We start from the raw sequence: 22,918 nt of genomic DNA, 5'->3' as shown, positions 1-22,918 counted from the left end.
TTCTAGTATTCTACTAACACCAATAACAGTGCTCATCTAGTACTGCTGCTCACTTGCAGGAATTACATCCTCATGTCAATACAGCTGATTTGCTTCTATCTGCTGGTACCCCACTGTCTGTACCATCTACGGCTTTCCTCCAGATTCCCCTTCCAGATGCTGTGTGGAGCTCTATCTCCGATTTCCCTTACTGCCCTCAGTCCCTGCCTCTTCATACTCTTCAATACCCCCCTCACCACTCATCCACACCCCCATAGTCCCTCCGTCATCTTCACTGGATGGCTATAGGTTTAAGATAAGATAAGATCACTTTATTAGTCCTATACAATTGCATTAGGAATTTGTCTTTTCACGTACCCCAGCTTGCTCTCCATGAGACACACAGACGGGGAGAGAAGCTTGGGGTCAGAGCGCAGCCTCAGCCATTTGTACAGCGCCCCTGGAGCAGCTGGGGTGAAGAGGCTTGCTCAGGGACCCAAAGGAGTAAGATTCCTCTGCCAGCCGAGGGATTTGAACCAGCATCCTTCCAGATACAGGCACAGATCGTTAGCCAAAGTGCCACCACTTCACCCAAGGTTTGCAAGACTTAATTCTGTCAGTTGCAGAAGCTCACTTTGTCATTTTCCTCATATCTGCATATATTGCAGGAATGCTCTGTCTTTTTCCTTATGTACCCAACATCTGCCTGTACTTATACTCACTCTGCTCCCCCTCCTATTGTCAATTATCCCTTGCAGACCAGCTGCGAAGTCCAGATTTACCTTGGATCTTGACCCCTTGCAGATCTTACTGGTGTGTGCACTTCAGATAAGCTCATTTAGTTGTACTAATTATCATCAAATTCTGTATGATGGGAACTGTATTAGAATAGCATACTATTCAAGCCTCTTAGATACAGTATGATCATCAAAAGGTCCTAACTTCTGATAAGGAATTGATCAGCTTCCAAGGTTTTCCTTGGACACATTTTAGAACAAACGCATGCTTACGGTATTTCTATTTTTGTGATACCTACTGATTCCTATTGTCAGTGATTTCCCTTACTAAATACAAATGTCTGCTAAATACTACACTGTGTTAATTGTGTCACATTTGTGTACAAGAACTGCATCAGTTATCAAAACACTATTCTTTTTCGTCACCCACAGATCATTGTTCAGTCAAAGGCTTTGACTGTCAGTGTTGACAGTAACATCATTCTGACCTGTCACCTCACAACTGAGACGATTGCTGTACCTCTGGAAGTAAAGTCGTTCAAAGGGATTTCTGGTGACCTCATCCACAGAGGCCAAGGAGACAGAAAGCCCAGGCTACAAGGGCAGAGTTTTTGTTACTTTCTGTTGAGTGAGACTTGGAAGTTTGCAGATAATAATCATTCCCAGACACTACCTATCCTTAATCTCTGGAACCCTTCCGATCTCAAGTTAAGCGCCTTTGTATAAAAATTTCAGCTCAGAGAAATACAATGTATCAGCTTTATTTCTGATGTACAGTAATTGAATAATATTGATGCTACTGTACGTGCTCAGATGATTTCTAGCGTCCAAAGAATGTGTGTTAATAGAAGATTCTTAATTAAAACAGTGTTTTGATGGTTTCCTTGGTGGAATCCTAATTTTAACAAGGTACTTCACTGTATAATGCTAGTTGTAACAGATCATCATTCATCATTTTCATTTTCATCATTTTCGCTCAAACTCTACAACTATCAAATAGGCAATCAAACCTATCAAGCTGTTGGCGAATTCGTCACGGCCAGTCTGTCTCACTCCACTACGCACTGTAGCGAATGTGGGGTTCGTGCGGCAATAACCAAGAGACCGTTCTTGTGTAGCACACACACACACAACACTCTCTATTTACGGAGCTCCTGTTGCCTATTTTTCAGTGTCAGCCAGCACTCAGGGAAGAGACTTTTACAACCCATTCGACAAGGGTTAAACACACACAAAGGCAGTAAAATGTATGACATTACATGCACAGAACTGAATGAATTTTTAGATGAGGTATTTTTGTATAAAACATTTCAGAAAATCGATACCCAATTCTCAAAACCCGCAATAACACAAACTGGCATGCTAGACAACGAGTAAATAAGACAACGGCAAAACGTGATTTCACTAGCATTTTCTGCATATTTTACTACGACCTTGCCTTCTTATCATTAAAAGTCTCAAATTCTTGCATTTTAGAAGACATTTTAATATAGCAGTATTAAATGGGGCATTTAGAACATGGCATATGAGAATATACTGTATGGTTAACTGATTCACTGTAGTTCAGGATTTTGATAGTCTGCTATATTGTCTCTCACACCCCGGGTGTCAGAATTGTAAGACGATTTTATAATCAGGAGGGAGGGCCATAGCAATTAAACAGAAAGTGCAATCACCATTTGCCAATGCATTTTCTCATGCCATGTTCAGAGGGTCATATTAAAAAAAAACGGTACAGTAAAATTTCCTGAAGTTCAGGATTTTGAAAGTCTGTTACATTGTCCCTCACACCTCAGTGTCAGAATTGTGAGACGATTTTAACATCAGGAGGGAGGGCCATAGTAATAAGCAGAAAGTGCAATCACCTTTTCCCAGTGTAAGTTCGTGTTATTGTGAGTTTTTAAAATTGTTCTCCATACACAAATATGGAACAGTCGCTATTCATTTGGATATTCCCTTTCACTGAGGATGTCTACAGTATTCCATCTGGATTAGTACTGACCGAAGATGCCATCTACAGGCGAAAGGCGATATAACATCACAGCAGCAGCATTTAAGGTGGAACGAAAAACGCGAAAAAGAAGCCAACTTCCGCCTCGTCACTTTGCTTGCGTTGAAAAAAAAATAATAATAAAAAAATAAAAAAAAAAATAAAAAAAAATAAAAAATTCAAAAAAAAACTTTGCTTGCGTTGTAACTGGCTAGACTGAGATAAGGACAAATTTAATTCAAGGGCGTAACTAGCAGTCATCTGCGTCATTTACTGTATTTGAAAACCTGTCAGCAATGTCGCAAAAGATCTGTCAACTTCGCAGGAATTAAAATATTTTTTCACCCATTGAATTACTTTGTACCTTATCAGCCCCCGTGAACAGAACCGAGCAAGAGGAACGCTGAAAGGAAAGGAGCAGGTCTGTTTTCGCGGTTGGGATACTTTGAGCGCAGTTTCGTTCTCGCCTGGATTGTGTTGCTTTTGATATCTTCCTCCCGAAATCGAGCTTCAGTATTCGCAAGTGAGTTACCGTTTTTTAATTGCTGTAAATAAGCTGTCGCCGTCTAATATAATGTGGCTAGTATCTATAATAGATCTACAGTGCCCTCCATTATAGCCACCCTTGGTAAAGATAAGCATTTATTATTTTGTGCACCCTTCCTTTGCCAAGATAACAGCACTGAGTCTTGTCTTATAATGCTGGATGAGGTGGGAGAACACATATAAAGGGATCTGAGACCATTCCTCCATACAAAATCTCTCCAGATCCTTCAGACCTTGGTCCTCGCTTGTGGACTCTCTTCTTCAGCTCAGCCCACAGGTTTTCAATGGGGTTTGGGTCAGGGGACTGGGATGACCACTGCAAAAGTTTGATTCTGAGCTCAGTGAACCATTTCTGTGTGCATCATTGTCCTGCTGGAAGATCCAACCGCGACCCAGTCTTAGCCTCCTGGCAGAGGCAGCCGGGTTTTGATATAAAATCTCCTGGTATTTGATGTGGTCCATGATGCCATGTATCCTAACAAGATTCCCAGGGCCTTTGGAAGAAAAACAGCCCCACAACATCACAGATGCACCACCATACTTCACAGTGGGGATGAGGTTGTTTTCTGCATGACCTTGACTCAATTTTACGCTGAACCCACCTCTGGTGTTTGTTGCCACAGAGCTCTATTTTTATCTCATCTGACCATAGAACTTGGTTCCAATCCAAGTTCCAGTGATGTTTAGCGAACTCCAGGCGCTTACGTTTGTGGTTTGATGAAAGCAGAGGCTTTCATCTGGCAAGCCTTCCAAATAGTTTGTGGCACAGAGGTGGTGTCTAATTGTAGTTTTGGAGACTTGGTGACCCCAGGATGCAACCAACTCCTGCAATTGTCCAACTGTGATCCTTGGAGAAAGTTTTGCCTCTTGAACCATCTTCCTCACTATGCGTGGGGGCAAAATACACTTGTGTCCTCTTCCAGGCAGGTTCATCAGAGCTCCAGTTGTTTGAAACGTCTTAATTATTGCCCTAATGGTGGAGATGGGTATTTTCACATGTGAAGCTATTTATTTATAGCCATTGCCTGATTTATGAAGGTCAACAACCTTTTGTCTAGTTTCATTTTGTGTATTCTCTGATTTTCCCCATGTTGATGGATGACTAAGGGTGTTTGGCCTGCATGTCACCTCATATTTATACCCCAGTGAGACAGGAAGTCATGGATGACCACTTAAGAGTTCCTAAAGACTCACGTGTGCTTAAAAAAGGTAAAATATGAATGGGATATGTCAATTATGTTTTAATAGGAATTTCTAGGGGTGCTAATAGTTTTGACACCTGTGTTTATTTTTTTTATAAGAATTTATTTTTTCTTTGAATATTTTTTACCTCACTGAAAGGTTAGATTTCTCTCATATATTCAACGTAAAATCAAGCTGATAAATGAACAAAGTCATTTTTAATAGCCTTTTTTGCTCATCTTTACCAAGGGTGTCAATAATTCTGGAGGGCACTGTATACAGTATTACCCGGTCTAATCAACTAACGCGCTACCGATAACCTGAGCATAACCACAAGTTAATCGATTTCGCTCTGTTCAACCAAAGTGTTTTCGCTTTGTACACTGTAATGTCTGCTTTGTGAATCGTCTCAGCAGAACTTCAACTCACAATATCGATTGTGTTGCAACTGGCCGACCTTTGTACATCTTGCTGATCCGACGGCTGAATGAATTGCGCAATCACGATGTTATTTTCTTTATTTGATGACAAATATATTTGTTATCCTCAAACGAGGTTTCACGTTGTGAAGTGGAGCTCTGCAAATTCTTCAAGACATTTTCTGTCCGCCTCTTTTTTTTTTCTCTGTGAGAGTTTGAAAATGAAGGATCGGCGGTTCCGGGGCTAAAGTGCAGAAACATGTCTAAAATCAATATTTCCGCTTTGTTGAATACATGTCATTTTAGACTTTCCAAAACTTGAATTTCAAACGTTAGAAGTAAATACATACAAACAAACAAGCTAAGGGAAATAAAGTTGTTGGCAGAAAAGTCTGCCTTTTTTTCCTGAACGGAGATAGCAGATATTTTCGCTTTCAAGATGTGACAAAGTTCAGCTCTTGTTGTAAAATGTTTCTCGGCCAGCTTCATGGGGCTTAATCAGCTGTCAGCCCGTGGGGTTGTGCAACGATACTTCACACGTCAGGAATGTTCTCTTGACGTGTTAGTTTTTCACGCACTTAAAATGTAAATATATATGTTATACAGGACTATATTATGTACACTGTATGTGAGCCAACCACAGGGAGAGATTCCATCCGAGAATGTTTTACTAAATATAGAGGCACCGATTCCCCAAAGCTTTCCTTTGATGGCACTGAAGGAGAGAAGCGAGAGACGGTAACTGCAGCTCACTGATTATATTACGCTTTCTCGGTACACGGGTATGCTAGTCACCGAGAGAGGAGCGGCAGGCAGGAGACAAAAAGAGGGGAGAGGGAAAGAGGCTGGGAGAGGGGAAATTAGTCTGCAAAAAGTAGGGAAAGAGGTGAGGGTTCAGATGCTCCAGGGAGTTCAAATTCCTGTTCGTCGGTCAGGGTGCTCGGGTTGTGAAGGGGCAGACAGAGTGCTGAGGCCTGTGAGCCATTGTAATTATACAATTATACTTACTCGTACTTTAAGTTGACTAAAACAGAATTGATTTTAATCACATTTTAATCTTGCAGTTTATTCATATGATAAAATGTTTTCAGGTTTTCGTTTTATTCACTTTTTATTTTATGTTTCAGTTTATTTCTTTTTGGTCTTGGCATATTAAGTCCCGTTGAATTTTAAATTAAGACTTTAATTGAATATGCTTATAATTGTGTGGCAAATTTTAACTTACCACATTGAGCAAGAAACACGAATAGTAAATAACATGTACATTCCGAACTGTAACCGTCACTCTAAGAAAATATTTTACACATGTAATAACATTCTATCGAAAATCACAAGTCTTTGTTGAACAGTCTAAAGTTTATTAATCCGCAGAGATGCCAAATATGAAATGCAGTACAAGAAATATTTGTGCAATAAAGGGTAAATAATAACCTTGCGCAGAAACATCGGATTAATCTTTCCTAATAAGAAAATCTATTTGGGCACTGTTAATAATAGCCCCGTTCTTTTATTTGAGGTTTCTTAAAGTTCTTTCATTTTCAAAGTGACTTTTTTTTCCCCAAGTTTCATAGCAATGTTATTATAAATGTATTAAGTAAAGGCCCCTGCCAATATTGAACTGGCAATAACTATAGGCAAATTCCAAGTATACAGTAGGTAACTCGTGCAGTAATTTCCCTGTAGTACATTCTTTAACTCACTCGTATAACAATATTAATAACTTGCCTTTTAGACACCATATTATTTCAGTCGAAAAGCTACCATGGTGTAGAAGTAGTCTAAGTGCTAAGGATTTCATGCTGGCATCATGCTGACACAGAGGCCTGTGTTTCAGGTGTCACAGCGCCTTCAGTTCACAAAATATAACGAAATGCCTGCGCGCGTTAGCGCTACGATAAGTTTTTCTCAGTCACCCAGCTCGACCAACTCTCACGTTTTAAAACGGTAAGTTCCTACACATTAAACTCTAGTCAGAACACAAATAGTAATTCCCTAATGTGCAAACTGTAAAATACGTTTTATTCTTGATTAGTTTTCTATTTCAGTTCAGATGGGTTCAGATGCACCACACAGACGGATTCAGGGGTGATAGAACGTTTTTTTTATCTCAATTTATATTATACAATCGAACATCCATTTTTCAGTGTAAAGGTAAAAAATACAATAATTTGCAAATAAAAAGGAATACCGTCTAAAGAATTTTCATATCAAATAATTAAAAGTAAACTGAAAATTACTGTATACACAACACATTTAGGAACAATTAAAACGTCCATTAGTGCAACCGACAGACATATGGATAAAACAGTTTGATCAAGCTGACTAGCTTAGTAGTTAGTTATGAAATAATTCATAACTAGATTTTTTTATCACTATGAAACAAAAAGTGACTTACAAATCATATTAAAGAGTGCAATCTCTTACTTGAGCTAAGGCTGTGCCTTTTCACAAATGGAGACAGGATTATTTTCACTTTTATGGAACATCAAATCACAAAGAATTGGTTACAGGCAATTTTGTTCAACCGGGATCAACACGCAGTTTTTGCTTAAAAGCCTGAGGTTCACTTATTAGGGCCCTGTTGTATGACACACGACTGAAGAGCACAGTAGATCCTTAACGAGCAGTGGTACCGTAAAAACCGAACAACCTTGTCGTATTCTAAAGATAAAATTTAAGTTAAAATACAGTTGCTGACATTGATGTTATTTTTAACGAAAATATCACTGATCAGAGTCTGTAATTTATGTTAATATGTAAATTTTCAAACCTTTGCTTCATCCTCCATCCATCCAGGCAATGGTCCTGGTGAGACAGGCTGGGACACGGTCCTAGAAGCACACAGGCTGGTTCGGTGGGGTAAGATACAGAAATCAGACACCTGGTGCTATTTATTTAGAAAGCTGGGGCTTCGCTAGCAGAATGCTCCACCAGATCTTTACATCAGTGTACAAAACTGTAATGGCTCTAGCAGGAAATGCACCACCTGAACTGAATGGAGCAATGGGAATGCTGCAAGGGTGGAGACTTTGGGTGGGTGTGAGACATTTAGTGTCATTCCTGCGTCTCATTTGTCTATAACTGAACCGCAGGTCTGAGTGTGTCTGACGCTGCTGAGCTGCTGACTTCAACTTCTAACACATCTGGCTGGCTGGAACAGAGCTGTATCGCCCAGACTCATCTATTAAATTCCCTGCTACAGATCCTCACAAAAAACAGGTATCATTCGACCTCACTCTTCTATCAACACCTGACCTGTCAGTACACTGCATATCTGCTTTGTTGGTACTGTAACTGTACAGACTAAGAACAACTTGATGCTGTTCAAACACGTAATGAGCTTTGGCCTTTTATTTTCTTAAGTAGTGACACAGAGATAGAAGTGCAGTGTATCAGAAAATAACATTTTCATTTTATTGGGTTTGGGAAATGGTACTTTTTGCGAAGATGTTCAGGGATTGTGTACCCTTAAACGTTTTTCTGATTTTTTGAAAATGAAGAATTGGGGGTGACAAGCTCACAACAGCAGGTTTCAGGAATCCTAAGTAATAGAGCTGAGACAGATACTGGGAATCACTACAAGAAAAAAAAACAGCCATTGTGTAAATATCTCTGCTTTGTAGGGGTCATTTAGTCACTTTCAGGTCATGTTGAATTTAAAAGTGCCTTACTGTGAAGAGTTTTATTGAGCTTAATCAGTAACCAGCCAAGCTGAGCTGAAAGTAAAGCACAGTCAGTCAGGACAGATCCTTTACTGTGGTGGCAAAGTTTCTGGGAACTAAAACACCACTGCAGACCCAGCAAGGTGCAGGCAAAACTGCGACAGTGAGAGAAACGAGGGTAGGATTGAGGACAGGGATTTGTGGAATATTGGTTGATTCGGTTTGTAAATGAGAACAACAAAACTCACTCCTCCTACTTTCCGTACAACTGAGGTGTGGGATTAAAGTTCCTTGGCTTTCACAGAACAGTTACAACGCATCTGAGCTCATGAGAGGCAGCTCAAAGGTTGTTGAGAGATAACTGTCAGGTGAAGTCTGGGGGAGCAGTGGGGACTCCTCTTTCTCAATTATTCAATTATCTCTCTCTATTTTAAGAAACCCCGACCACACTATTGCTCACGTCTAAAGTTCTGAGTTCCCTCCACCTTCCTCCCCCTCCTCTTTCTTTCATGTTGCCTTTGCAGTCAGGTTCCCTCTGGGGGGTCAGGGAAACTCACTTCCCTGACCTCAGGTGGGCAGCACCACCTTGACCCCTCCTGTGGAGGTCCTCACAGCATGAGTCTGAGTCAGAGGGGACCCCCGGCCACACTGTTCTCAAGCAGCTTTAACCTACTGATTCTCCTCCTCTCGGTCACGAGATACTATCTCCTTGTTTCTATCCCCTGAGTTGTGAGGCAGCGCCTGTCAAAGCGACTCTCAGCGAGTCGGGGGGCTTCTTTCACTTCCTTCTCAAGCAGCATCTCTCTCTTCATTGTCCACCCCTGGGTGGCACGACTCATCCCTTCTCCCATAAGCGCCTTGACGTACTAAACTCCACACACGCTCATCCAGGAACTAATTATCCAACCACGTCTCTCTCTCTCTTCAATATTTAAACACTCTTCACCGGCTTACCTACGCTCACTGTTGAGAAGTCTTCCACAGCTTTCTCTTGTGCGCGCTGCTATTCTCGACCTGACTCCTTTGACCTGGTTCTCCTACTTTCAACTTCGCTCTAGCCTAACGACTTGGATTTGGATTTACTTTTGTTCGTAGTACCTTCCTCACGGCTTCGCACCGGGGTCCAACAACTCGCCCCTTTCAGAAATCCTGACACCGGGGCAGCACCTCTCAAAGTGATTCCTCCAGTCAGGGGGATCTTTCTCTCTTCCCCTGAGGGATTCGTTTCCTGTCATGAGGCAGCACCTACTGTATCAACGCGACTCACAGAGAGTCAGAGGAGTCTGTCTCTCTTCCCTCTCCATCTCTGAAGGCTCAGCTTCCTGTTGTGAGGCAGTGCCTCTCCAAGCGACTCTCAGTGGATCAGGGGTGTTTGTGTTTTCATGCCCTTGAGGCTGCCGAACCAACCAACGAATTAGGACCACTGGGGTTCCCAGCATGCTCCAGGTGTTCCTTTCCTGTACTTTACTAACCCCTGCTTCTACCGTGAACATCAGTCTGCTAGTCCAGCAACTGGAACGTCATCTAATCAGAAGAGGGACAGACAGAATCTGAAGGGTTGCCCCTCAGTGTAGTACTGCATAAAAGGCATCCTCATCACATCAGTGTGTAATCTTACCCAAACCAGGGTTTGTAGAAGAGCTGGAGCCTATCCCCAGAAGCAAAGGCCGCAAGGCAGGATACACCTTCGCTGGGATGCCAGTCCATCGCAGGGCGCTCACAGACAAACACACACTCACACCAGGGTCAGTTTTCCCAGAAGCCGGTTATCCTACTGGCATGTCTTTGGACTGTGGGAGAAAACCAGAGCACCCAGAGGAAACCCATGTGACATCCAAATTTCACTCAGATAGGACCCTTAAAGTTGAACACAAAGCCACTGTGCTGCGCATTAAAAACAAATTAACTGATTAAATTTCCTGCAACTATTTCTTTAAGCATGCTTTAGGGGAAAAAAATAGTCCTTAATCTCCGGAATACCAGCAGTTTGAATCCTGTTATACAGGCAGTGCAAGACTGGAGCCATATTCAAAAAACGTTTCATGAACATGATGTAACCTTAAAATCACCATATTTTTTCAAATTGATGTAGAACTTAACTTAGGATCCTGAAAGATTTGTGACAGTTCTCTACTTTTTTGTGTTGGCAGTCACTTAACACAACAGGAAAGGTTTTAAAGCTAGAGTAGGAATAATTATCAATGTATTGTGGTGATTTTCTCCCCACTGGACTGGTGAGTTTTCCCCTTTTTCTCTCTGGCTCACACTTGACTATACAGTATTATCAATATTGTTTCGTCATGTATTTCTTCACACAGTTTGTAAAGAGTATTTTGTACAATACACAAGTCCTTAAAATGTATTTTAATTTTTACTTCAGGATTTCCTGATTTTGTTTCCCTGGAGACGTGGCTCTTCTGACAATGGTGAGTTTACATCAGTTAAGCTGCAGCAATTGCAATAAAATAAACCTCAAAACTATCACAAAAATAGCCTGGAAAATTAATATTTACTTAATGTTATTTGTACAAAATGTGTATTTAGTGTTTTCAGTGTTTTTATCCACACAGTGTGTCATTCCTGCGCTGCTGTGATAACTGGCAGTAAAGACTGAGGAACTCCTAAATGGTTATCCCTGTGATCATGAATAACACAACCTAAAGAAATTAATTCCTTCAGCTCTTTTTGTTCTCTTAAAGACCCAGCTTCCCAGAGGGTGTTTTCACCTGTAAGAATGTGCCCTTAAAAATCCTGAATTATTTTGAAAAGCATAGACAATACGGGCCTGGTTCTTGGTTTGAATTCAAGGTGAAACCCTGGGCATCAAGTCTAAAATTAATGATTTCTTAAATGTTTTACTGAGCACACACAGTAAGAAACAGCCAAAAGAAAAACAGAAAAACTAGAAACACATTTCATTTTACTTTCTTCAGAACTGAGGAAATATATAGATACATTTCTCTGGATACCTATAAACCTCCCCTATATCTCTAAATCATCAGATTTCCTTGAGTGACACCTAGTTTTACCAATCACAGCCTGGAAATTCACAGGAAAATGTCGGCGCTTCTTTTGAATTCTGTGTCAGAACCCTTCCTGTCTTCATTCTAATTGAATCTATTTCTTCAGGTGTTTCAATGGATTCGATCCTCCCTTGGCAGCTTCACAGTAAGCATGTTGGGTTTTCTTGGCAAAATGTTGCTTTTGCAATTACATATAACTCTTATTATTATCTCATCCTTTGGGCTGTTCTGATTTGGATTTATTTCTTCAGAAATTTCGACCAATTCAAGACGTCCTTGGCAAATTCACAGTAAGGACATTACATTTTTTATATTTGGCAAATTATATTTTCACTGTACAAATGTCAAATTAGCAGTTTGTGGTTCTTGGATATAGAGCATTAAAGATTGTGCTACCGGATTGGGATTTGAATTACGCAGCTCTATAGCAGGATTTGTCTTCTTTCTTATAACATATAGATGGTTGTGTTGTCTTTTAATTTCACTGAGCTTGCTCACCCATTTTTGGTTGACAGGAAAGTATTCCAAAACTTTTCAAAGTTATCATCATGATTACGATATAACATTGGAAGAACTTGGCTGAGTTCATGATAAACTAGAGCAGATACCATTTGTTTTTCTTGGATGCTCAAATCCAATCAAACATCAACCAAAGAAAATGTAGTCTTCATGAAAGATTGAATTACCAATTTGTATTATTAACTGTTGTTATTATCATCTCATAATTTGGATTTATTTCTTGAGGTAATGCGACACGCTCAGGACTTCCTTGACAACTTCCCAGTAAGGACATTCAGTTTTTGATATTTTGGTGATTTTGTTTTTGTATTTGCGATGATATTTTAACTGTGCAAAGAACAAATTCACAGTTTGTGATACTTGTATATTCTTTCTTTTATAGTTGTTTGTGTTGCCTTTAGTTTTTAATGCTGAAAGTAGACAAAAACAACGGTAGGGTACAATGTTTTCTCATTCATGCGGTCAGTGCTTTCTCATTAGTATATTTGTTTTTTAAAAATTAGTTTCACTTGATGATATGGGAGATCACTTGCATGTGCAATACTTTTTGAAAGTATCAAAACATGTTGAGTATGATAATGGAAAGTGTAAGTGTAGGAAATGAAGTGCAGAAAATCCAGCCTTGCACTGTTAGGTGAATGAAAATTGGACGAGGATGCGCAGAGCCTGCCTGTTTTTGGTTAGACAGAAACATATTTAAAATTTTCTTGAAGGTTTTTGTCATGATTATGATGTGACATTGAATGAACAGAAATGTTACTTGGCTTAATTTGTCATTTTGCTGCTAAAGTGGGTGTTATATGTTGTTGTTAAATATTATCCACTTTGTTATACCCTGTTGTTATTGTGTGATTCGGTGTCTGCATTAACTCTGCTTCTGTGTAGCTAACAGCACAGATTAAGATTATGTGGCAAACAGCCACAGTTTTGCTCCAATCCAAGAAAGTGGTGACCAAAGAAAATTAATTATTTTCATTATTCTTATTATTATCATGTCCTTTGGTCTGTATTCTAACTAGGATTTATTTCTTCAGATATTTCAACCTATTCAAGACTGCAAATACACAGGAAGGATGTTAAATTTTATATATTTTGTTAAGTTTTTGCTTTTGCAAGTATATTTTTAGTGTAAAAATGTCAAATTAGCAGTCTTTGGTACTTGAAAATACTGTAGAGTGTCAAAGATTGGGCTACGAGATTAGTATTTGAAATACACAGCTTTAAAACTGAGGTTTTCTTACAATATACAGTTGGTTGTGTTGTCTTTTTATTTTGCTACTACAAGTTGACAAAGATGACTATATGTATTCTTATTCATGTGATAAGTGTTTTCTAATTACTATGTCTGTTCTTTTAAAATAAGTTTCACTTAGATGGACGAAGATGTGCAGAGCTCACTCACCAGTTGGTTATACAGGAAAGTATTTCAAAATTTCTCCAAGTTTATCGTCATGATTATGATGTGACACTCAGTGAATGAAAATGTAACTTGGCTTAGTTTATGATTTTGCCCATGAATAATATCCACTTTGTTATGCCCTGTTGTTGTTATTGTGAGATTCGGTGCTGCATTAATGTTGCTTCTGTATACTGTAGCTAACAGCACAGATTAAAATTATATGGCAAACAGCCAATTGTGCCCCAATCAAAGAAAATGATAACCAAGGAAAATGCAGACATCATGAAAAGTTTGATTATTTTCATTATTCTTATTATTTCATCCTTAGGTCCGTGTTCTAATTTGGATTTATTTCTTATTTATTTCAGGTATTTCAAAATATTCAAGTCATCCTCGGCAAATTCAGAGTAAGGACATTGAGTTTTTGATATGTTGGCAATTTTCTAACTTTTGCAATTATATTTTGCAATATAAAATGGCAAATTTGCAGCCTGTGGTTCTTGGATACGGAACATCAAAGATGGCGCTATGAGATTGGGATTCGAAATACACAGCTTTAAAGCAGAGATTGTCTTGTTTCTTATAATATATAGTTTATTGTCTTGTCCTTTGATTTTGAAGCCTAAAATTGAGAAAAGCAAGTAGTGGGACAGTATTTTTCTCATTATTTAATGCTTTGACATTAATATGTCTGTTTTTTTAAATAGTCTAATTTAAATGATACTGGAGATTATTTGCATTTGCAACACTTTGTGAAATGGTTAAAAATATATTGTTTATGTAAAGTGTAATTTAAAGCAGAAAATTATTATAATTATCTCATCTTTTGGTCAGTATTCTAATTTATATTTATTTCTTCAGGTATTTCGACCAATTCAAGACTTCATTGACAGCTTCAAAGTAAGGACTTTGTGTGTTTGATATTTGGGCACATTTTTTATAATCACAATATGATTATATGTTATAAGCTTACTTGCTTATGAAGCACTTTTCTGGACACTTGATTCAAAGCGCTTTATAGGTCTCTCCTCCTCCACCAGTTTGCAGCCCCACCTGGATGTTGTGAAAGCAGCCATAGTGCACCAGAATGCTCACCACACATCAGCTATCAGTGGGGAGGAGAGCAGAGTAATGAAGCCAATTCATAGAGGGGGATTATTAGGAGGCCATGATTTGTGAAGGCCAGGGAGGACATTTGGCCAGGACACTGGGGTAACACCTCAATACCTCTAGTCTTCTCAAGAAACTCCCTGGGATTTTTAATGACCAGAGAGCCAGGACCTCAATTTTATTGCTTGTCAAAAGGATGGTGCCTTTTTTACAGTATAGTGTCCCTGTCACTATACTAGGTCATTAGGACCCACACAGACCGCAGGGTGAGTGCCCCCTGCTGGCCCCACTATCACCTCTTCCAGCAACCTTAGGATTCCCAGGAGTCTCCCACCCAGGTACTAGCAGGCTCACACCTGCTGAGCTTCATTAGGCTGCCAGCTGTGAGTTGGAGGGTCATATATAGCTGGTGGCTACAATTTTTTGCTTTTGCAATTTGATTTTTACTAAGACTTTTAAAAGAGTTTTCCCAAAATGCTAATTTGCCATTTTTTTAGTCAGAAAGTGCAACCCTCATTCTTCTTATTATTATTAATCATGTCAGAACTTAATATATAATATATATAATGAATTCATATTTCTTCTTCTCATTTTCACAGGAGGGGTTTGAAAGTACAATGGGTAAGTTTTCCTGCTTTGTAAATGATGTCTAATTGCATGTGTCAGGATTAAAACTCTTTGATTATAAATTATGATTCTTTACTCGTTGTCGTTAATGCACAACCTGACCTTGAAATTATACAATTAAATTATAACAATATATTATTTTTATATTATTATATTCCTTTTATTTTCTAATTGCTTGGTTGAGTAAACATGACTAAGTACTGTGTTTCTTATGTTCAATTGTCTCTCATTTCAGTGCTTGTTTTTTACATATACAGCAGCCATTTCCAGGGCATGCCAAACTGCACTGAGTCTCCCCAAAACTTTACTACATACAGTATACAGAATTATTAGTAATTGTATGTAAATAGTAATCAGAGAACAGATAGTTAACAATATTGTGTAAGTAGTGGCTCATGTCATATTTAGACGCAAATAAATGCATAGAAAAACACAAAAGAGGCAAGCAGTGTCTTAAACAGGGTTGTAAAACATACTCAAATATGTTACCTGAGTAAAAGTACTATTACTTCTAAAACTAAATAATTCTGTAAAAGTAAAAATTTCCATTTGAGAAAACAGCTCAAGTAAAAGTACAAAAGTTTAATCTCTTAAAGGTATTTCCAGGAACATTTCAGAACTGTGAAAATCTATGATCTCTCCATACTGACAGCTCCCCATTTCACTTCTACCGGCACGATCTTGCTGTTCTCTCCATCTCTGTCCTCCTCCGTCTGTGTCCTGTTGAAGGAAGACATCCAAAACCAGAATTGTCTTTGGATCACACCTTTCCTCTTCTCTTAACAACAGACTCACCTCCTTTAAAATCCTCTATATTCATTTGCATATTTTGGCTTTTGACAGCTCTCCCCCTGTTCTACCTGAGTGTGGACACTCATTCTCACCTGCTTCATAGATAGAGGTGCTTATTTGGCATATATACATGTGCAATGAGATAAGGTTGCTGCTGGAGGTGGTGTCAGTCGGACCAGTGGGGGGAGCCCACCCTGCGGTCTGTGTGGGTCCTAATGCCCTGCTATAGTGGTGGGGACACTATACTGTAGTGGGTGCCATCTTTCGGATGAGACATAAAACTGAGGTCCTCACTCTCAATGGTCATTAAAGATCCCTGGGCATTTCTCGATAAGGGTGGGGAGTTATCCCTGTATCCTGGCCAAATTTCCCCCCTCAGCCTTTACCGTGGCCTCCAGATTGTCCCCATGTCTGATTGGCTCGCACTTGCCCTGTGTTGGACTGGCGCCCCGTCCAGGGTGTACCCTGCCTTGCGCTCGTTGCTTGCCGGGTAGGCTCTGGCTTGGTATAAAGCGGTTTAGCAAACGACATGACACACTCCACCTCCTTTCTCCTGGCCAGTAGACTCAGCTGTGCGGAACGTTAGCTTTCAGCCAAGTTTCAGTGAAACAGAAGACGCTTACTATTGATGCGACAGTGAAGTCGGTTTATCTCACACTCCAGAGGTTGCACATCTGCAAAAAGGATGCTGGGGAGTGGGGGCTGGCAGGCGTGTTAACACATCGCTTCTCTTTCCCCGCTTTCTCTTGTGTTTGTGTCCCTGCTTATCTCTGTGCTTGTGAAGCTAAGCCATGTGCTTTCGATTCCACTGAAGACAGATCTGAAGCTCTAAATCTCAGGTCCAAGGTATCTCAGGCACGTTGATCTTAGTTGATGGCCGCACATGTATTTTTTACACAAAAAATGATACATAACACCAAAATAAACAACATAAATGAGAGAGCTACAGGCCAGAGGTCTCCATGGAATGGCATCATTTTGGAAAGTCATGGCCATTTGCTTCCTGCACCTCGTCCCTTTCTAATTTACTCTTTTGTTTCCTATGCTTTATTTATCTGTTAATTACCCCTCTCCCTCACACCTGGAGAAGACATCTCAGCCAAAGCATCATGTTTATTTTCTTTCAGCATGAAATAAACTTTCCATTCCAATTTTGCATTCTAAGCATTGCATTCTACCTAAACAAACTTCTTCAATTAAGAAGTGTGAGCCTTGGGATTTCTGGATTTCTTTTTCCTGAACATCTTCTGTGTGTTTCCTCCTTTTACACCCCAGGGCCAGAGGAATCTTTGAGTCTCTACATATTCCTCAGGACTTCCACTGCACACCCATAGAACAAAATGTTATTGAAGATTTGCTTCTGTTGGACTTTAAAAGACTAAAAAAGAATATAAACTTTTGCACATGTCACATTCTCTGTTTTTTTCAACCTGTTAAAATAAATAAATAGTCATTGCACGTTAAAGTGGGCAGAAATATGTCATGTACAAGTCTGTACCCTGCAGAGGTTGTGTTCTTTTCACTTAGAGATTCAGTGAAACATGCAATTTGACCAGCGGTGCCCAAAATGTTTTCATACAACTGTATCCTGACCTGTAGTTTTGTATAAATTCCTGTATTTCACCACACAAGAACTTTTCAAGTAAAAAAAAATCATTTTAAATACCTTATAAATACATCACAAAATCTTAATTTTAAAAATTTAGGTAAATTAAGGTAAATTGCTGTCCAAAAAATCACATCTGACTCTCAATCTATGCTGAACTGCTGAGAACACCAAGCATTGTGAAAGGATTTGGAAATGTCTCAAAATATATATTTTTATTATATTTTCTACTTCATCATGATGTAGGATGAAACAAAAGTTGTTTGTTCATTTGTTTTGAAAAAGTTCAGCGTCTACTTACTGTATACTGTAAATTAACAGAGGTTTATCTCTTTTCAATATTGCAGTGAGAGGGGCCTTGCAAGGTATTTTCTTTTTTGTTAACAAGTTTGTTTAATTATACATTTTTATTCAAATGTTTAGTGATATTTTGTGAATTGTGATGTTATTTTTGCTAACAATACACCAATCCACAATATTTTGATAGAATAGGTATTTATAATCCAATGTGGAAAAAATGTTAATGGTTAGATTTTTGTGAAGCATTATCCAAAGTATTGGATATAATGCTTCATAAAAAAATAACTGAAAGGATGATAAACCATTGAATTTATTTAATTAAAACTAAATATTCATATTTCGTATGAAAATAATTTAAATGATTTTTCAGAACACTTGAAAAACAATAATTACACCAAAAAATCTTAATTTTAAAAATTTCAGAGGTAAGTTGCTGTCCAAACTCTTAAAGTAATCTTTTCACAAAATTACGTCTGACTCGGAATCTATGCTGAACTGCTGAGAACACCAAACATTGTGAAAGGATTTGGAAATGTCTCAAAATATATTTTTTATTATTTTTTCTACTTCATCATGATGTAGGATGAAACAAAAGTTATTTGTTCATTTGTTTTGAAAAAGTTCAGCGTCTACTTACTGTATACTGTGTACTGTATACTGACAGTGGTTTTATCTCTTTTCAATATTGCAGTGAGAGGGGCCATGCAAGGTATTTTCTTTTTTGTTAACAAGTTTGTTTAATTATACATTTTTATTCAAATGTTTAGTGATACTTTGTGAATTTAATTTATTTTTGCTAACAATACACCAATCCACGATATTTTGATAGAATAGGTATTTGTTGTAACAGAAAGAATAAGGTTCTGTATCCCGAGATGAAGTTAAACAGATGAGTTTACTGCATGCAAGGAACAATAAAGCCGAAGTCTTGTTTCCTGCAAGAAACAACAAAACCGAAATATTGTTCAAGGTGCCGGTACAAACTTTAGGTTTATATATCCTTTCCTTGCTGCTTCTGACGTTGCTCATTATTATGGTAAAGGGGGGAGGTCACGTGTTTGGCCAGTTTACAGCTTTTTGGCCAAATGGTCAGAGATAAAGTCCCCAGGGGGTTCTCTAGCTCTCCTAGCTCGCATCTGGAATCCTTATCAGTTAACCCCCTTTCCTGCCATAAACTCCTGTTGCTTAGAAGTCTAATCTTCAAGCAGAAAGGACTTAATTTAACCACCATCTTTACATTTTGTATTTTACTTCATATTTATAATCCAATGTGGAAAAAATTAAAATGGTTAGATTTTTATGAAGCATTATACAAAGTAAAAATAACCGAAAGGTAAACCATTTAATTAATTTAATTAAAACTAAATATTCATATTTCGTATGAAAATAATTTAAATTATTTTTCAGAACACTTCAAAAACAATTTAGGTCAGAATAAAAGTCTATAGTTAGGAAATTAATACAGAATTAATCAGCTTCTTAGCAAATTCTAAATTTACTGCTTGTTATCACATCATTAGTCTCAGTGAATCCTGATCATACTACCTGTTTCTGAGACAGCCTAGAAAAGAGGTAGGGGGTGGATTACTGCACTATACAGCCACTCCAGTTGCATGTTGGTGAACCTGAAAATGTGTCCAGTTTAGAATTCATTTTCTGAAAAGTCTAGACTGGAAATTAGAAGTATACAGATACAAAAGTGAAGGACAATAATCCATTTTAGTCTTTTTATTAAAACCCCACTAGATCACCATTTTTAATAAACCATTTTTTGACTTCTTATTTTGTAAGTAAGAGTACTTAGACAATTTGATGTGTTTAATTGATTCTTTTACATTGTGTGTAATGAAAAGTGGAAATATGCTGTATTTTTCTGAATTTTCTGGTCTTTGTGTCCTTTAAACACATAGATTTTAAAAAAATCTTTCATTACACAACAGAAATTCAATTTCCATTACTGACATGTTAATGGAAAATCGGGTTTGTCACATTTTATTAAACTATATCAATTTGAATTCTGTTCTTCATCTCAGTCAATGAGTATAAAACAATTTTCATATAATGATCAAAATAAAAAGTCAGTACACAAATCATGTACACAATTCATTGAAAAGGATTACATTTTAGTTTCTAAAACCAGAATGTACTATCAGTGAAATCCGTGTGCTTTATCCTAAATTCTCTCCCTGTTCTTATTTGCCCACAGTGGAGGTGTCCCTGGATATGAAAACGATCAACCCCTACCTGATGGTGTCAGAAGATGGCAGAGAACTGTGGTGGACAGAGCAGCGCCAGAATCTCAGAGACACCCCAGAGCGGTTTGATGAATACCCCTGTGTGCTGGGCAACAGGTTACCAGCAGAGATGAGATGGGGGAGTTACTGGGAGGTGGAGGTTAGAAACAAGAAGTTCTGGGAGCTGGGAGTGGCCCAAGACTCAGTGTGCAGGAAGGGGCAACTGAGTCTGAGCCCTGAAAATGGGTTTTGGGTCCTGAGTCTTTGGGATGGGAAGCTGACGGCCCTGACTGACCCAGAGACCCCACTGAACACAGACGTTCCCACAAGAGTGGGGATCCATGTGGACTATGAAGAGGAGAAGGTCCGCTTCTACAATGTTGATAAAGATTCCAACAAAAGTGAGAAAAAACAGCTCATCTACATTTTTGATGAGAAAATCGACAGGACAGTCCGTCCTTTTTTCTCCCCTGGGAACAGTGATCAGGACCCTCTGATCATATCTCCCAATGCAAGAACGCCATAATGGGAATTTAATTATCTTCAATACACTACTGCAAATTAGTTTAACGACAAAATATACGACTGTATGGGCATGAGGCCTGGTGAAAGTTTTAGATTCCTTGGAATATCCTTATTGACCCTTAGTATAAAAGCATGAGACATTTCATTCTGTGCATAACTGAGACCTGGCAACAACCAAATGAATTTATTTGATTAAATCAAACTGCCCCCCCCCAAGTTTTACATATGTAGGCAAACCATGCTCTGTTGGTCATGGCGGCAGATTGGCTGTAGTTTACTAATTATAACTAATAATAAGTATATTATATATTATAAGTATAATAATTATAAGTATAATTATCAATGTGCTCTCTGTTTACTCTGTCACTTCCTTTGAATACCATCGTTGATTCTAAGTGTTTATTGTCCTTCTAGGTCCTGCCCTGTTTTTCTATCTGAACTATTTGAACGGTTGACAATACTGTGCACTATGACCTGCCAGTCTTAATGCTGGATGATTTTAACATTCATATTGACTGCTTAAATTTGTTTCAGGTTTTTTATCCACCCTGGACTGCTTTGATCTCTCTCAATTGGTGAATTTCCCCACCCATGTCTGTGTTCACACCCTTGATCTTTGAATTTTAGATCCTGAACTTGAATTTAAGAATGCCTCTATAATTTTCAATATTCACGACATTGACCTACAGATCTCTGATCACCAAGCTCTATTATTTGATGTTTGTATCCCTCTTTCGTCAGTGAGATGTAAATGGACACTTTGTTTTAGAAATCTGAACTCTCTGGACCACTCTCATTTCTCTAAAGCTGTACTTAGTTCACCCCTTTTACAGAACTGGTCATCTAGAAAACTGACCTAGTCAGTAATCTAAACCCTGTGTTGACTAGTACTTTGGATAAAACTGAACTTCACCTGAGCACACCTGAACTTCGCAATCTGAAACTAGCTGGATGGCACCAGGAACACTTAATCAAAAAATCCAGCCTAGTGGTTCACACTCAAGCTTTTAACGAACACCTGGAGGTCTGCAGAGCTGATCTAGCTTCTGCCAGATGCTCCTGTACTGTATCTCTGATACAATTGGCTCAGGACTAGGAAATCATAAAGCGCTCTTCTCTGTGATCAATAATCTCACTGAGCCCCCTGACAACTCTGCTCTCTCTGCCACCCCTGACCTCTATCTTAAAGTTTTGCACTTTTTTCAAAGACTGATGCTATACCACTACAATTCTCCACTACAATGAATTCGGACAGCTACTTGAGCCCAGGTCTTTCCACTGACTTTCCCTCTGTACCAGATTTTTCTGAATTTAGCTTAGTTAACTCTGATCACTGTACAAAAATTATAACCACCTGTAAAACAACTTATTGTTGCCTAGATCCCATACCTACCTCTTTAATGAAAGCTTGCCTCCTAGACATCCCTTGCTCCTTATAAATCCCCCAAGGTCCCTGTCAATCACAGTGTGCCTCATGGTTCAGTCTTGGGGCCCATTGCACTTTATTATTTATATGCTGCATCTCAGCCAAATTATACACAAACATGGTCATCAGTTTCATTGTCATGCAGATGATAATCAGATTTAAGTTAAACTCGTTAATACATCTCTTGTTTGCATGACATCAGACTCTGGTTGTTGTCACTTGTGTTGAAGCTTTTTTCAATAAACATTTCACATTGCAATACAATAGTTTGCCAACCCCCGATCTATATGATGCCTTCGTGGTGGGGGCAGGGCAGGAGTTGTTCCGTACCCAAGCGCAAAGGCTTCACAGTCCAGGGGTAGTGACTGGTGTACTCCAGAAGGGACTCCACTTCACAGGGAATCCGATACGGAAGCATGATCTTGCGCCCCTTGAACTGAAATGCCTTCAGCTCTCTTTGTCCAGTGCAATCGCTGTTGCATATCAGAAGTGGTGTATGCGTATTGGTGGACAGGGTTCTTTCTGTGTTAAAAAGTCTAGTTATGAGAATGATCAGTCTGAATAATTAGATAAGGAGGAGCAGAAACCAGAAGAGGCAAGGGTTGTGGGTTGGGGGAACCTCTCTATCCATATTTACTGTATGTACTGAGTCTCGCGGTACTACTGTAGATATGTTATGCTCGGGTGAGCCAGAACTCACAGCCCTTAGTCTCTATGGAAACCATCTGCATTCCTGCAAGGAGTTGAACACCTCTTGAGAACTCACTCAGGTTGCTTGTCCCAACCACCAACCCTCACTTAATAGGTGATTATTCTATCAATCAGATTTAAATTCTGATCTG

General features: G+C 38.9%; 1 protein-coding gene across 3 annotated transcripts; it reads left to right on the top strand.

Moving 5' to 3' along the window:
- The first annotated feature begins 2,975 nt into the window (after positions 1–2,975).
- Positions 2,976–22,335, top strand: LOC148833650 (E3 ubiquitin-protein ligase TRIM21-like). Of its 3 annotated transcripts, XM_088915499.1 has the most exons (14): positions 5,529–5,591; positions 7,650–7,712; positions 7,946–8,072; positions 10,896–10,941; positions 11,645–11,683; positions 11,790–11,828; positions 12,283–12,321; positions 13,421–13,475; positions 13,826–13,863; positions 14,318–14,356; positions 15,166–15,187; positions 17,939–17,956; positions 18,583–18,600; positions 20,098–22,335. In XM_088915499.1, exons 4-14 carry the CDS (start codon positions 10,939–10,941, stop codon positions 20,649–20,651), a joined length of 864 nt encoding a protein of 287 aa, XP_088771625.1. In that variant the 5' UTR covers positions 5,529–5,591; positions 7,650–7,712; positions 7,946–8,072; positions 10,896–10,938; the 3' UTR covers positions 20,652–22,335. The 3 variants fall into 3 exon arrangements, with proteins under 3 accessions (XP_088771623.1, XP_088771625.1, XP_088771624.1); XM_088915497.1 differs by lacking the exons at positions 5,529–5,591; positions 7,650–7,712 and adding an exon at positions 2,976–3,229; XM_088915498.1 differs by lacking the exon at positions 7,650–7,712.
- Positions 22,336–22,918: the final 583 nt, after the last annotated feature.

The sequence above is a fragment of the Atractosteus spatula genome, chromosome 5 (genome assembly GCF_055471065.1).
Source record: "Atractosteus spatula isolate fAtrSpa1 chromosome 5, fAtrSpa1.hap1, whole genome shotgun sequence".
In the NCBI taxonomy this organism is placed as follows: Eukaryota; Metazoa; Chordata; class Actinopteri; order Semionotiformes; family Lepisosteidae; genus Atractosteus; species Atractosteus spatula.
Note: the sequence above shows the minus strand (reverse complement) of the source record. Positions and strands in the feature narration are given on the sequence as shown.

Excerpts from the sequence above, each read along its gene's own strand:
- LOC148833650 (XM_088915497.1), top strand. Across the intron at positions 11,829-12,282 it reads ACGTCCTTGGCAAATTCACA|GTAATGCGACACGCTCAGGA; the intron begins GTAAGGACATTA and ends TTATTTCTTGAG. Across the intron at positions 12,322-13,420 it reads ACTTCCTTGACAACTTCCCA|TTTCACTTAGATGGACGAAG; the intron begins GTAAGGACATTC and ends TTTTAAAATAAG.